A 16702-nucleotide genomic window follows, 5' to 3' on the forward strand; every position below is an offset into this window, starting at 1 on the left:
TCCTGAGTTCAATTCCCAGCAACCACATGGTGGCTGGCAACCATCTGTAATGGGGTCTGGTGCCCTCTTCTGGCCTGCAGGCATACAGACAGAATATTGTATATATAATAAATAAATATTTAAAAAAAGAAAAGAAAAAACCAAAATGAATGAATGAATGAATAAATAAATAAATAAATCGGATACAACTTCCATTGCATTTTTGTGGGTGAGCATCTTTAAGCTATAGCACTTGCAAAACAACAAATAACGTACAAAATTATGGGTCTAGAATGCTGAGAGGCTTGAGCTAGAGGATCACTAGACGCTGTAGGTTTTAATAAGATTTCCCAAGTTAGAGAAAATACTACTATTCATTAGCTGTTAGAGACCTAGAGACAGAGCAATGCCCAGAACTTGGTGTTCTGATCCCTTGTACCATCTCACGGGCCCTCGGCCTATAGAGGTGATGTACCAAAGCACAACCCATTCCAAAGCTCCTTGCCTTACTGGGTGTGTAGACACAGGGTCTCAAACCAGTTCCAGCTTTCATGTAAGTTTGTGTTGGACTGTCATACACCTGGAGAAAGCCGATGAAGCAGAAGTTAGACCCAAGTCCAGTGGATGGAGTGTCATGTGCTAGACTCAAAATTCACAAGCTCCTGACAGCTCAGAGATGTGCAAAGTGGGATGTGGGGAGTAGAGTTCTTCACCCCCGGCAAAGGTAGAGCACAGGACTAGAGAGATGGCTCCATAGAGAATGTGATTGCTTGACAAGCTCAGGAAGGGGTTTACCTCCACAGCACCCATGTGAAAAGCTGGATTCGACAGAATCAGTCTGTGTAAACCTTGCTTTAGGGATGGAGACAAGCAGATAGATCCTGGAGGTTTACTTTGTCAAAATGAACTCCAGAGTGGGTAAAAGCCCCTGCCTCAAAAAAGTCAAGTGGAGGATGGTAGAGAATGGCACAGATGTTAACCACTGGCCTTCACATCTGCATGCACAGGTGAGCACACCTCCGTATACATATACACTCATGCACGCACACTTTTAGGGACCTTTGCTATGGATGTTGTAGGAAGGTGTCTTTGCCATGGTCCTGGAAGATCTTATTGCAGCAAATGCCCACGCTCTGTTCCTGTGCCCCCAGCGGTCCTTGGTCCCCCTCCTTGTGTTTCATCGGGAAACACGGGGCTTCCTGGTACTCATGGAAAGGAACTGCTCAGACATCTGGATGACTGCCTCAGTGATGAGCGCACGGCAGAGGAGGGAGGACTATACTGTGGAAATAACGTAGGGAGGACTGTGGGCTCCTCTCCTTCCGGCTGTATTTCAGAGCTGTCCTAGAGGACTCGGGGTTGGTTGCTTTTTCCCATTCATCCCTTCCACTTCCTCTGACCTTGCATTGCCTATCTCCCAGTCAAATAGTTAATGACCTGTTTTAAAAATGACAGTGGGAAACCGTTTCCCACCCGAAGGGATGTTAGAGGTGACTCTTTTTCTAACATAAGTCATCACTGATGGGTTTCTGAGATCTAAACTTCTGAGTGCTGAAACTTTCTGAGTCAGAGTTCTGCCCTTTAGATTGCCCTGCTGGGCATTGCGCTGTAAAGAATTTTCAGGCGAATAGAACTGGAAAGAAAATAGATCTCTGCGGATGACTTAAATGTACCTGATTCCTTTGGAGGGGCTCCTGCCTTTCCATGTTTCAGGCTGGTTTCCAGCATGGTCGGGATACAGTGCCTGTTATCGGATGCACCTGATTCGCTTCCAGAAAGCTCTCCCTCCCCTGTTTTATTTATAGGCCAGGACACAGCTCATCCAGAAGGGTCCTGGGTAGTTTGTGGTCAAGAAGGGCACAGAGAGGTCTCGTGAGAGCTGTAGAGAATGCTGTTATTCATGTCATTACAGTGGAGTCTGGATGAGGGCTATGGCTACCCGAGGAAGCAGCAGGACAGGAAAGGTATTCTGGGACCAGGAGAGGGTGAGAAAAGGCAGAACAGACATCCTTCCAAGAAACTCCTCTGCTGTGAAAGAAGAAAACTCAAACCACCCAGGAGGGCCCCACAACCTCCAGGCTCCCTGAGGCCACCCTTTAGTTCAAAGATCACAAGGCAAACCAGAGTCCCCAGTGTACCCCCAGGTGGCATTTTGGAAAGAGGAGCGATTTGAGAGCAGACAAATGGGTCTGAAGCCTACCTCTCCTTATTTGCTGGGTTATGTTGGGTATATTACATAACCTTTCTGAGCTCCCACCTTCTCATCAGTGAGCATAAGAGCTGACGTTTTGTGAGGCTTTAAGTGGAAGGTGCTGAGCTAAGTGGCTTGCTAGCTTTAACTGAGTACATTGTCACAGCATATCTCAGCCTATAGTCCAGCATCTTTCCCCATTTCATCATTTTGACCAACATCCCCATGCTCCAGGGGAAGGAGCTAGAAGAGAAGACATAACCCAGGGTGGATATCCCTTTGAGCCCAGGTAGAGAAAGGATGTGGGCATTCCTAGCAGCAATGGAGGAGGTCGTCCTGACTTTGGCAAATACAACTGTCCCTTCTTATGCTCCCGGCACACTGTCCACTGTCCATGCTAGCTAAACTGCAAGTCTTTCAAGGCTGGAGACTTTGAAGGTGAGAGCAGTCCTGGAAGAGATGGGATTTGAAGGAACATGGAGAGTGGGTTGTATTTGAGCAAGCAGAGTTTGAGAATGCTGTGGGTCAAAACTGCCATGGCTGAAGGCAAGAGAGATGAGTCAGTGGTGAAGACCACTTATGATTCTTTTTTTTTTTTAAGGACTCAAAATACGAACATTTATTCAACAAATTTATTGAGAACTGCCCTTTAGAAAACAGAAGAGCCAAACAGAAGAGCAGTCTCAACTCTGAACAAGCTCACAGTTTGGAGACAGAAAAATAAAACAACATAGCTAGTAAGCGCCTTAAAACAGGAAAAAAAACAATAAAGTAATAAAGTATTTAGTGTTCAAAACTCTGGAATCAGGCAAGGCGGGAGAACACAAGCCTCCATGCAAGATGGGGGGGTGAGGAGGAGGAGTTGATCATCTAGGAGGGTTCTTGGACACATAACCACACCCCCCTCAGTCTGCAGCTTACTGCAGGCTAGCCCACTGTAGGGAGGTGTAGACCACCTTCCCATCAGGCTGAGGGGAGCAGAGAAGCAGGGTCTTTCTGACACTGGTTCCCAGGCGGCCGGCAGAGACCAGGTCCTGAAGTGGGATGGGGTCCTCAGCAGCCCAGCACTGAGCAATGTAGTGAGCGTGGAATCGCAGCGGGTCACCAGGATAGACCAGGAAGTCACCACCGAACTTCCCAGCTGCGCTGAGGAAGAAGCCTCTCTCCCACAGGTCTCGGTAGATGCTGTAGCGCAGCTCGTGGGCAGGGCGGCCAGCACGGGGCCAGTCTTTGGACTGCACGCGCCAGTCCAGAGGCTTAGCCTTTACCGGCCGAGGCCTGGCAGTGGCCAGCTGGATGAGCAGGGCTGACCTGGGCAAGGGGGTCACCCCGTTTGAAGGCCCTGGCTGGGGAGATGAAGAGTCTGCTCCCTCCTGCTCGGCAGCAGCCTGGCCATCATCACTGGTTTCACTCCCTTGGGTAGCTTCGCTCCCACTGGCTTCTTGGCCTTCATCCGCCCCTGAATCCTGCTCCAGCTTCTGCTTCTTGGCAGCCTGGCCCTCTACGATCTTCTCTAGGAGCTCCTGACGACGGGTCTCACGGGCCTCGGCTGCCAAAGTGCTTTGCTCCGGGAAACTCTGCTCTTGCTGGCGTTTGAACGATGCTAGGGCCAAGCCATGGTTGCGGGGATCCGGGCGCGGGGCGCTGACGAGCGTCACGGCGCCTATCTCAGCTAGGAGCCGGGCTTCCTCCGGCAACAGCAGAAGCGGGAGGCCCAGGCGCGAGTTCTGGCGGGGCCCGCGGGGCAGGGCGCCCACCGTGCGGCCCCCGACTCCCAGGCGCTCCCGCAGCGCCTGCACGGCCTCAGCTCCCCACACCAGCCAGCGGCCATTAGCAACCTCCACCACCAGCATCCTCCCCTGATTATTTCCAAAGTTCAGACAAAACCTCTGGTCTCACTGGCATTTGACAGTGACCTAAAACGTATTCAACTATCCGAAATTAGTCCAGGCTTTTGGCTCCGCCTACATCCTGCTATTCTTTGACACACACCACCCGTCTGATCCACTTAGGATTCTTGTAGAGGACCCAGGTTCAGTTCCCAGCATCCATCTAACAACTGGCTGTAAACTCCAATTCCAGAGGATCTGACACCTCCAGGGGTGTCGAACATGCTGCATAGACAGACAGGCAGACAAAAACTCTTGTACATGAAATAAGAATAAGTAAATTTTTTTTTAAAGAAAGGAAGAAATTAAGTTCGTGCCTGGGAAGTAGCTTCACTGAGCATAGCTCACAGGGTCAGTCCAGGGCACCACTGGGGTAAGGCCATGGATGATAGAATACGGAGTTTATTATAGTAGACAGGAGGGAGATAGTGAAAGCTTGTGAGCAAAGAGGTGACAACAGAGTGACCTTTGGAAAAATCCTTTTAGCATCATGGGTAAAATGAAAAATAAAGCCAAAGTAGGAGTTAAGGCGATGGTTCCATTGGCAAAAGACTTGCTATACAGCATGAAGACCTGGGCTTGAACCTCAGTACCCCTGTGATAAACCCTGGTATAGCAGTGTATACCTGTAACCCCAGTACTGGGAAGCAAAGACAGAAGGACCTCTAAGCCTTGCTGGTCATTCAGTGTAGCCAAATCAGTGAATTCCAGGTTTAGATAGAAACCCTGCCCACAAAGGAGGTGGAGAGGAATTGTGGAAGACATAGGACATCAACCTCTGGTCTCCACATGCACAGGCACATATATGCATGCATGTGTGCAAACACACATATATGCTCATGTACACACACATATATACATCAAAGAAAGCTAAAAAAAAATTGGAACCATTAAAAATAGAGATGGGAACCAGGGGGTCATGTGACAAAGGTAACATGGGACATGTAGACTGTCATCTTCTAACAAGTTTAGATCACACGCTTAGTTGGTACACACCTACTGTGGGAAGTACCTTCACTGCACTGGCTCATGGGATCACCCTAGTGTGCCTACGAGTCGTGCATTGCTATCCCTTACAGCCACAGGGGACTGTGAATCTGTGATTCTGTACCTCCAGTCTGTTTACCAAATGATGCTATTTTCATCACAGAAAGTCAACATTCTGCCTCTCTTTGGAGCATTTCAGTGGAAACAAACAAATCATTGTCGTTCCTAATGTTGTAGCTCAATTTAATGTTCTCTGATGAGTTCTGCAAAGCCAGCTTCTACTGTCGCTGCTCTGCTCCCGGTACAGGGCTGTGTGTAGGGATGCTCCATTTGTTCACATCCTGGGATCCACCTGCTGCCTCTGCACTCCCTGGATTCCCACAGTCCAATTCCTTCAGTCATTGCAGCAGGGAGACCAGGGAGGGAGGTGTTACTGGGAATGCTGTGGGAATGTGGTTTCCCCTACCCATAAGGGAGGGGAGGAGCAGCTCCAGAATGATGAAGGAGGTTGGGCCAGGCACTTCCAGCTAAGACTCATGACTCCCCACAACACTTTGTCAGGACTGACCTTTGAAACGTGTCTCTCAACTTTCTGTCCATCATCTTATGTCTGTGGAGTATTCCCGCCACTAGACCACGTGGTTCTTGAGAGCAGAAGAGAAGGAGGGAAGTAAGTTTCAGATGCGCCTTTTGTATGTCAGGCCATGTGCTGGTAACTTGAAGACTGGTCGTTTGCTTGATTATTTAATCCCTGGAACATCCTGGAAAGGAAAGGAATTATCACCCTAGTTTTCTAGAAGAAGAAATTGAAGATTTGGACAATCGAGTCAGCTCAGCAAAGTTTTTATATAAAAGGTTACATTGCAATACTTATCAGTTACTGTTGAGATTTTCATTCAAGGTCTTGTGGACTACACTTTGTGGTCTAGGCTATATCCGGCAGGTGTCGTAGTTGTCTAATCTCTCAAGGTGTAGAAACAAGAAAAGTGTTCCAACAGTGAGAAGCTCCTTATGGCTTCCTTTGTGTCCTTGACCTTGCCGTATTTCTACACGGTGCTTGGATAGATAGATGTATGGATGAATGTCAACTTACAAAACTAACCTGTGGGGGACATCTCCAGTGGTTAAGTCTTTAGTTGAAAAGGTAAATCTCTCATTGGTGTGTGTGTGTGTGTGTGTGTGTCTGTCTGTCTGAGTGTGTGTATGTGTGTGTGTCTGTCTGTCTGAGTGTGTGTATGTGTGTGTGTGTCTATGTGTGTGAGTGAAGGATAGAACCCAGCTCGTGAATACTAGATTAGCATCCTACCACTAAGCCACATATCTAGTCCCTCCTCTATGACCTGTTACTGTTCCTCCTTTCCAAACATGAATGAGCTTGTAGCAGGCATCTTTGCCATTCTCTCTAGCACTGGGTCTCTTACATGTGTGAAAAGGTGTTTGGCCAGAGTGACCTGGTAACCCAGAAACCTAGAAAGAACACACACACACACACACACACACACACAATCTTTACATCAGCCAGATATTTAGAAGCCCCTGGCCACGGCTGAGCCATTATATGCATGGATGTCTCAGTCCTCAGTTCTTTCTTGTAAGTGTTGAGACTTTTGAACCAGCTGAGTCTGCAATTTGAGCATGTCACAGAAAGACTGTGTCCCCTTTCTCTTCCCTATATACCAGTGCCACTGAGAGTAGTAAGAACTCAGCTCCCTGTCCAGAGCGGACCAGGGTTGGTAGATGAACCTCTGATACAGGAAACACCTAGCCAGGAACCCTGAGAAATTTATATAAGGTCCCTCTGAAGGCCTTGCCTTGGGAGAGTCCCAGGACAGTTCCTGAAGCAAGGAATTCTTGTCAGGTGGGTCATGATTCCCCAAAGGCTCAGTACCAAGACCCAGTGCCAGGAAGAGCCTGTGCCTTGAGCAAGTCCCTGCAGAGGACAGGAGGAGAAGGAAATGGTTGTGTGTGTCTGTGTGTGCAGGTAGTTTTGAAATCAGAGAGCTTAGTGGATTCCCTGTCCCTCCAGTGACACCTTCACTTCTGCCTGAGACTTGAGCCATGAAGAACTGGGTCAGTGGCTAAGGAAGTCATGCCACATCCAATTACTCCCTGCGGCTACCCCCGCAGCAGCATCAGGGGGATGACAGGAAGGAGCAACTTCAGGAACAATCTAGGAAACCAGCAATTCATCATCAGAACCCCAGAAAGGCCCGTAAGTAATGTGTCAACTGTGAGCATACAGCACAGGCTGGCCATGCATAGAGACACAGTGACAGACTTGTGTATAGCCTAATCCAGGCTGCAGAGAGTGAAGGTCTAGGTCCCAGGGTCAGGAGAAAAAAAAAAAAAACTTCAAGTGTGGCATCATGTGTGTGACGTCAGGACAAATACAAGCCTGTGGATCTTTGCTATGTGACTTTGGGCAAAATGCTCAGCCCTCCAGAAACCCCATTTGGTGACCTTAAAGCAAGGTCACATATAGTATCTGCCTACTGCAAAGATGCAAGTAAATCACTCCCCATCTCTGCCTGGCATTTTCCCCCAAAGATGTCTGCATGGGGTGTTGTTGCTGCATCTCACTTAACCCTGTTCTAGAACATCACCTCTCACAGAGACCTTCCTCTAGTGTGTCTAAACTGCAACTGAGAAGACTTCTCTGTCTCCACCCCCCATATTCAGCTGATGTGTTAAGTCTCAGGTTGTACTAGCTTTGTCTTTGATTATCTACCCCATTAGATATGAGATCCGTGTGCTTGCATCTGCTTTATTTAATGCCGAGTCTCCCATGCCTGTGATAATACTTGGGCATGAAAGGCACCCGATAAATGCCTGTTGGATGGAGGTGGAGCGGAATGAGGGAGTAGAGGAGAGACAGGGAAATCATTTGGTTTTATGTGCCTAGAAGTAAGAACACTTGACCAGGGTAAGGTCCCAGTCCTTCTTCCATCGCTGGTAGCAACTGGTACGTATATGACATCTAAGAAATGTCGGCCACAAGAAAGGATGACATGTGAGATCTGGGAGTGGCCAGGGGCTGTGGCTGACTTTTAAAAGTATATGTCAGGACGGAAAGGCCAGTCAGAGTCACTCTGCAGGAAGTGAGGCCTCTTTGTGATGAGCACCTGAGAGGCAGGTGTGGGTTCTGGAGTGATGGAGGAAGGTAATTGGTTAATTATAATAAACCAACTGCTTGGCCTCATAGCTTAGAACATAGGTGGGTGGAATAAAAAGAATAGGATGCTGGGCAGAAGAGGAAGTGAGGTCAGACTCTGCTCTGCTTCCAGAGAGACCCGACAACTCTGCTCTCTGGAGCAGAGACACCATGCTCCACTCACCCAGGATGGACGGAGGCTAGAATCTTCCCGGTAAGCGCACCTTGGGGTGCTCACACGCATTATTAGAAATGGGCTAGTCCAGGTGTGAGAATTAGCCTGTAAGGGCTAGAGTTCATGGGCCAAGCAGTTCTTAAATGAATACAGTTTGTGTGTTGTTATTTTGGGCGTAAGCTAGCCAAGCGGCTGGGGTGTTGGGGACGCAGCCCCGCCGCTCCTATTTCAACACTGGAGAGCTGCGTGTCTCTCTCTCTCTCTCTTTGGAGGACTACACTGTCACTTCTGTGCCTTGGGAAGTGCCCCCATCCCAGAACTTGCTCTCAGTGGCTCTCTGCGCACTCAGAAGCCTGCCAAAGACCAACAGCCTTTGGTTTCCTCTCCATCCAAGCTCCCTCAGTGGTCTCCTTGTGCCTCTACTTCCTCCACCCCACAGAACAAAGCACTCTGGGATCAGGACTCCAGCAACATGAGAGGCAGCACTGGTCAGAATCCAGTGTGGGAACAAGAAGCAACCATGATTGTTGGTGTATGGGGGGGACCATAGAAGGAAAGCTATGATTGCAAAAGTGCTGAAAATACAAGCTATAGTCCCTCAGATCACCCACGAAAGTAGCACCAAGGGCAGCAAGTGCCTGGGAGGTGCAGAAAGCAGTGATCCCTTCTATCATTTCTTTCCACTTGTCTTTAGCTACCCACAAAACAGCAGATCATCCCAGTCCAAAGAAGAGCAGAGCCCAGCTCATTCCTCAGCACCTGGAACATCAGCATGGAGACACAAGCACCTCCATAGGAAAACAGCCAGAGCACAGCAGGCTTCAGTCTACAGTGAAGGGTGTAGGGGGCTGTGAGGGGCACGACAGTATGACTGTGTGTGTGTGTGTGTGTGTGTGTGTGTGTGTGTGTGTGTGTGTGTGTGAGACATCATGTGTGAGAAGTGGACTTAGAGGTGACAACCACAGCCTTTGCCTGCCAAGGAATTGTTTCTGCCTGATGTCACATGAACAAATGGGGGACCCCCTGAGGAGAGGAGATAGCAGGGGCAAGGAGCATTATGCAGCAATGCTGTTTAGAATAAGTATCTTCTAAGCATGCCTCATTCACCCCAAGTCTCATCAGGTAGCCAACCAGCCTGCGTGGACTGGCTGCAGGATTTGTTCCGCACTGGGCAGCTGTAGGGAGCTGATTGCATCTATGCCTAACAATGATAGGCTGTGCTCAGGCTCACCAGGAGTCCTCACAAGACTGGGCGATAGAGAACTCGTGAGCAACTTTCCTTGAGAAAATGGCTGTGAGCAACATGAGCATTTCCCATTAGGCAGCCAGCAAGATCCCCCTAGAGAGCCAGCTTTGGGGATGGAGAAATAGGTGGGAGAGCCTACTAGCATTAGTGCCTGCCTACTAGCATTCACAGTTGTTGGGTTCCACCCTCACTGCAAGAAGAAAAGAGGAGAGTGGAGAAAGGGGGAAAGGATGGGAAGGGAAGAGAGCAGGGGAGAGGAGGAGAGGGGAGCATGAAAACCAGCTCGGACTCCGTGGGTTGCATGATGGGAACTGAAGGATCTTTGTGATGCTATGGCTTTGTCATTACACAATTCTGCTCTAAGATCCCAGTCCTTCCCAGGGGAAGCGGTGTGATGTATCTAATGTATAGCTAAGAAATAAAATCCTGGCTCAGGGCTAGAGACTTGACTCAGCCGTTAAGAGCACTGGCTACTCTTCCAAAGACCAGGGCTTAGTTCCCAGCAACCACACTGTGGCTTACAACCACCTGTAACTGTAGTTCCAGGGGCTCCCTCTTCTGGCTTCTGTAGGCACAGGCACAGACATGCATTCAGGTCAAACTTCCATAAACATAAAAATAAGTAAATCTAAAAAGCAATTTTAAAAATCCTAGTTCAAATTCTAGCGGAAATGCCCTGTCATGTTCTCTGATCTTTTGGTGGCAACAGGACACTTGTTCCACCTCCCAGGATCCTGCTGAGGGAAAGTTCTGGATTCCAGTTAGTAAACAGTTTTTATTAAGCACCTCCTGTGTTCAGGCACTGTCCTAAGTCTTGGCTCAAAGGCTTATAAAGAGCAAGATTAGACATAGCCCTCCCCTTGAGGAAGGAGATAATTAAGCAAGTCAGTCAATAAAACATTTGGGTACTAGCACATACATTAAGGAAGATACAGTGGGAGTGTGGGGCACAGGGTGGAGTTACAGCTTTCCCTAGGGTAGGAGAAGGTCTTTCAGAAGAGACAGATTGTGGGCTAAAACTCAAATGTGAGGATCTATGCCCAGTGCAGGCGAAAGAATAAGGATTCATGCATGCAAATGCCCTGCAGTAGGAACGAGATAGACTTGAGAAGAAAAGCTTGGTGTGGCTATGTCTCAGAAAGACAGCCAAGAAGCCTGGTATAGCATAGGTGCTTCATAAGCATTAGTCCTTATCCAGACTCCTGTAGGACAAGCTGGGACACACACTGTAGCTGATCCCGCAGGAGACAGTCAAACCCAATCCCTCTACTTGGAAGCAGACCCTTAACTTCCCTTATGGCGATAGACATTACCACTTCTCTGTTCGCACTCTCCCATCTTTGAGGCTCAGTTTTTCTATCTGGGGGTGATGATCCTCATGCAGGGATGTCTGAAGTATCATAGGAAATTGTCTTGCAAATCTCAAAGCTCTTCCAAAATGTTCTTTTTCTTGAGACGTGCTAAATGGGAGTGTCAACTCCGGACACCTCAAATCAGCAGCGGGCATCACCCTTCACGGAGACTCTTTCATGGAGCCGGACATTGTGCAGGTGTGTGGACATTCTTATCCAGGTCTCCCACACCTGGGAGGTAGGTACATGCTGTTGCTGGCCTCGATTTAGAGGTGAGGAACTCAAAGAAATGAAGTCAGTCATTCAAAGCACACAGCCGGAAAGCTGAGTGACCCCAGCGTCCTACCTCTTTCATACCTGGTGAGAAACAGCGATCCTCACTTCATAATAAGAGCACTGGAGAATTGGAATAGCAAACGCACAGCCATTTATCACATGAACTTACAAAGTCGGGGGTGGCAGTCTGCAATAACCAGCATGCGGATCGAGTACAGAGTGAAGCATTTGTCTTCTTACTCTTTACCAAATAAAAATGTGGGATTCAGATATCGGGGTAAGAGCCTGGATGATAGAAAAGGGTCCTATAGTGCTGTGATAAAGACCATGGCCAGAGCAACTTGGGCGGGGGGTGGGGGGGAAGCATCTCTGGCTTACAGCTTACACCATGAAAGGGAGTGCGAGCAGCAGCTGAAGGCAGGAACTGAAGCAGAGACCATGGAGGAGTGCCACTTACTGACTTTCTCTCCATGGTTTACTCACTTTGCTTTCTTATCCAGGGTAGTACCACCAACCCGAGGCTGGCACCACCCCCCAGTAGGCTGGGCCCTTTCAAGTCCATAATTAATCAAGGAGATGCCTCCACAGAATTGCTTCCAGGCCAAGCTGATGGTGGCAATTCTTCAACCAGGTTCCCTCTTCCCAGATAACTGTAGTTTGTGTTGTTAACAAAAATAGAACCCCAAAAAAAAAAAACCCAAAAATAACCAACCCAGTGTCTTTTATCCTTGTTGACTATAGCCCTTCAGGCAGGGTAGAAGGACCCTTGTCACCTGCCCACCCACCTGTTCCCAGTGTCCAATGGGCAAAGACCCAGCGAGAATAGGACAGTGTTGCCGGCCCCCAGTGTGCAGGAAAGACTGGAGGATTGCTTTAGCAGCAGCAAAGGGACGATGATTCACTGTAGCACAGAACTGCATGTGTGCCTCAAACTCCCAGCCGCTGAAAAACCACAAGCCCAAATTACTGTTAAGTAAACAACCCACAGCAAAGTGCACACTGGTAATGACGAAGCTGAACTAAAGGTAATTTGTAATTGCGTACCCAGAGCAGTAGCAACCAGAAAACACACCAACATGAGAAGACATGGACACTTCTACTGGTAACCGCTCACATCTGATAACTAAGTCTCAGAAGGAAGCCGGGCAGTACTGTGCATGTTGCCTGGGCTCAGGGTTTTTGTTTTGTTTTAGTTTCTTTCTCTAGTTATTGTAACAAAAATATCCAAGAGGAGCCACCTCAGAGAGGTTTGACTGGCTCACAGCTTAGAGGGTACACCACACTACAGCAGAACAAACTGGTCTCAGGAGTGGCTCCCTCCATGGCACCAGGAGGCACATCTTGGTCGGCAAGAGAACAAAGAGCTTGGGCCAGAACCAGAGACAGACTTAACATTCAAGAAATGTCACCAGCATCTCGCCTTTGCTAGCTCAGTCCCTCATCCCAAAGGTTCCACAGTATTCCAAAACCCTGCCAACTGGATACAAAATCTCTAACACACGAGCCCATGCGGGAAAGTTTTCTAGCACTTGGCATCAGACCTTGGACTGAAACACAAGGTCTCAGGAAGCTCTGGCAATACAATCTTTTAAAAAAGGAAGAAATATAGATGCATTTTATTATTTACATGTGTATGAGTCTTTTGCCTGCATGTATATTTGTGCACTTGTCCAATGCCAGAAGAGGGCATTAAACCCAGGTCCTCTGCAAGAGCAACAAATAAGTAATGGCTAAGCCAACTCTCCAGTCCCCAGAACATTTGTTCTTCTGTGAGAACACAAGTGGGTGACAACTTCATACCTCAATTCATAAGACCTGACCTTTATGGGAGACAAGCCATGCATTCATGCATTCATCCTTCACCAGTCCATCTACGAGCCTGAGTGCCTGGAACCCTTAAAACATGGTAGTATTCTAGAAATGAGATATGGGGAAACCGAACAGCTTTTCTGGGTTGCAGGGCCAGTAAGTGATGGCCCTGGGATTTGAAGCCAGGACAGGCTGGTTCCAGAGCAGTTCCTAGGTCTCAGGAAGGGAGGCCTATTAAAAGGTGAAAACAGATAGATCCCTTTGGCAGTGCCAGTTAGATGATGCCCACAAGTCAAGGCCTTAAATGGAACTCAAGGTTCCAAGAAACCAACTATTTGGGGACCATAGATGAAAAGTAACTAAAGATGAGGGGCTTGGAATTCCAACCTTGTTTTATTCTGCCCTGTCATAGACCCAAAGCAGCTTCTTTATTAACCAGTGGTAAAAAACACATTCACAGCATACAAAGGGGAATCCCATATCATGGTGCCAGCTGTTTAAGGTTATCTAAATTCTCAGCTTGTATTTCTTCCTACAAACCTAGTTCTTAAAGCTCCTTATGCCAAGAATTTACCTAAAAGGGCAAAGAGAGAATTTATATCACCAGATTTCTTCAGGGCCACAGGTCAGGTCAGCCCCTCATGGTAAAGAATCATCCAGCTCCAAGGACCCACCCAGCCCATTAAAGCTCAGGGCTCCAGACAAGTCAACTTACCTGCACTGTTTGTTTGTTTGTTTGTTTTTTAAGATTTATTTCATGTTTGTGTGTATTTTACATACATGTATGCCTGTGCACGCCATACATGCAGTACTCAATGAGACCAGAAGGGGGCATCAGAATCCCTAGAACTGGACTCTTCTAAGTAGCCAGGTGGGTGCTGGGAATCAAAGAGGATCCTCAGGAAGAGCAGCCAGTGCTCCTAACTACTGAGCCATCTCTCCAGCCCCTGTGCTGTCGTTTTTAAATCATGCCTGATGGTTCATTAGCATCTTTTTAGAAAGACTTGTGGAAACAGGAAGGGCCAGAGCAACTGACATCCTAATTATTAGGAGAAGCTGATAAAGAGCAGCAGAGGTGATACAAAGTCATTAAGAAGTGAGAAGGGGGAGTGGCTTCAGTACTCCGATCTGTAGCTGACAATGGCTTCTCAGACGCACCTATGGACCAACCCCACACATCTTTGCCCTGGAGCCCAGCAACCCTGGCCCATCCATCTGACACTTAATATGGCTTAGTTTAATCACAGGCATGGTTGACCAGCACTTCTTGAACACCCAATAAGTGCCAGGCTTGGAGCTGGGCACTGGCTTCTCGGTGGTTACGGGTCTTTTACAATTACAGTCTCCCAAGGCCTGGCTCTATGGCTCTGAGGGTTGGCGGCAAGACCTGGGATCCCAGCTGGAGCAGGGACCCTCAACAAGAGAGTTTTGGAGAAAAGATGCCACCGTGATTGCCAACAGCTCAGCACAGCCGGCAGAGGTGAAAGACAGCCCGGAGACTAGCAGCCTGGCCCCCAGTGTCCTCTAAAGCAATTGGAAATGCAAATAAGCCACACAGTAATTCTGCACAAGTTTCAACTTTTCTTCCAGACTCACCAACCACCTGTTATGAAATTAAAGAGGATTTCTTTTTTAATTAATGTGACAGTAATTAGCAGAAAGTTCAGATGTTTCGAATGAAGCCTACACAAGAGGAGATAAGGATTGAATAAAGAGCGAAGTTTTGCTCCCCCCAAAGCTCAGAGTGTGGATGGGATTCTGCAATGTGCCTGTCAGCCTCCGTGGGCACCTGCAGCTGTGCTTGGAACATTCCGCCAAGGTGCGTGTCTGCATCTTCCAACCAAAGAGAGCCTTGGGCCTGGTAGGTTTCTGTTTGGATCCCACGCAGCTGCCAGACTGTGTGACCCAGGGAAAGTTTCTTAACTCCCCTGAGCTCTGACTTCCCCAGAGAGAAAATAACACCTGCCCCTCCACTATTTGTCACTAGATGCTGGGGTAAATATTCATAGCCTTGCAGGGTCTGGCACACCCTGTCAACTCCTGGCTAAAGTGCAGGCTTTTTGTGCCCTCTGCCCTGGTACGTCCCCTACTAAGCTTCCCACACTGGGAATGACCTAGTGGTTGACCTGGAATCTCCACGAACTATAGTCATGTCCACTGTGACGCAAAGATGGTGATAATATCTGCCACATAGGACTAGTATGAACATCGGAGGAAGTGATATGAGAGCCTATGACTCCAGGAAAGTCTCCAGTGAGATGGCGGTAAAGGGCAAGCCAAAAATCCAAGTAGTTTCTCCCGTTCTCATGTGGCCCTGCAGGCAGAAAGACCCACTATGCAGCTGTCCTGCACAGACGTAGGCTTCTACCCTGGACATGGAATCATGGCTCCAGGACCATCATGCTAGTGATGGAAAAAAAAAAAAAAACACACAATAACCTCCAAAGGTTACCCTGGAGTTGGCATGCATAAAAAAGGCAGGAATGAGTTCATCACTTTGGTTAGAGAAAGACATTCTTATTCATCAATAAACCCTGGACCAAGTGACAGCTGCTGGAAAGGACGCTTTATCTCCTGAACATATTCCAAAAAGATAATGAGCAGCCTTTCCTGGTGGATTTGGGCATTTACCCGGAAGCATAGGATCTAATATCCTATCCCTGTCCATTCTGGAATGTTCTCTAATTCTCCGTCAATTCTCTGAGCAGCAGGAAAGGCAGCATGCCAAAGAAATACACACCTGTGCCGGGCAGGTGGTGGGAGGGATCTGTTGTCATGAAAGGAAATAAAATTCATTTTTCTTCAATTGCCATCACTTCTCAGTAATTACCTGGATGCTAATGCCTTCCGTGAAGGTTCCTCTAAGCCATAATTGAACTTTAATAAGATGTGTGTGGAGTTACAGGAAAACAAAACGACAGTCTGTAGCGGAGATGTCGGGGAAGTTGGGTGTTCACCGTCGACGCCCTCAACTTGAGGGAGAAGTTCATTAATAGTTGAGAGCTGTCACCGCTTTCCCAAAATTAATGAGAATCCAAACTTATTAAAGCAATTACCTTAAAGTAATTAGCAGGCACTCTATTCATTGTTAGGAACCTCTTGGATTATCTGGAAATGCAAAAGAACCCACGGAAATGTGATCAGGATGGCTGGGCTGGTATCTGTTCCTTCAACAATGGGGCTTTCAAAAGCAAGTGGGAAGACAGAGAGGAGCATGGAAGAACAGGGAGGGAGAGGTCACTGCGCAGAACAAAACACGTGCCAACATTCATCCTCACTATTAATCAAATCAATGATCAATTAAAACGAGATTCCATAATTTACTTAGAAAATTGGCAAATCATAAATAAAGGGCATTGAGCCTATAAATCATGATCTTAGAGAAGCTAAATAAGGAGAACCCAAAGAAAATCATATAGGCACCCTCCTGAATATTAACCTTCATCAGGGTGATGAAAAGAGACAGAGACAGAGACCCACATTGGAGCACCGGACTGAAATCTCAAGGTCCAAATCAGGAGCAGAAGGAGAGAGAGAGCACGAACAAGGAACTCAGAACTGCGAGGGGTGCACCCACACACTGAGACAATGGAGATGTTCTATCGGGAACTCACCAAGGCCAGCTGGCCTGGGTCTGAAAAAAGCCC

General features: G+C 47.9%; 2 protein-coding genes across 3 annotated transcripts in view; one reads left to right on the top strand and one right to left on the bottom strand.

Annotated features, from left to right (window-relative positions):
* The window catches only part of Asic2 (acid sensing ion channel subunit 2), a 1083285-nt gene that overhangs the window by 917629 nt on the left and 148954 nt on the right, over positions 1-16702 (top strand). The window lies entirely within an intron of this gene.
* LOC126492356 (tRNA-splicing endonuclease subunit Sen34) lies at positions 2789-4175 on the bottom strand. Its single transcript, XM_050128732.1, has one exon. The coding sequence runs from the start codon at positions 4021-4023 to the stop codon at positions 3088-3090; it is 936 nt and encodes a 311-aa protein (XP_049984689.1). The 5' UTR covers positions 4024-4175; the 3' UTR covers positions 2789-3087.

The sequence above is a fragment of the Alexandromys fortis genome, unplaced genomic scaffold (genome assembly GCF_014885135.2).
Source record: "Alexandromys fortis isolate MF-2015 unplaced genomic scaffold, M_Fortis_MF-2015_v1.1 scaffold_80, whole genome shotgun sequence".
In the NCBI taxonomy this organism is placed as follows: Eukaryota; Metazoa; Chordata; class Mammalia; order Rodentia; family Cricetidae; genus Alexandromys; species Alexandromys fortis.

Bases quoted from the DNA above. Each gene is read 5' to 3' on its own strand.
- LOC126492356 (XM_050128732.1), bottom strand. From the start codon at position 4,023: ATGCTGGTGGTGGAGGTTGCTAATGGCCGCTGGCTGGTGTGGGGAGCT.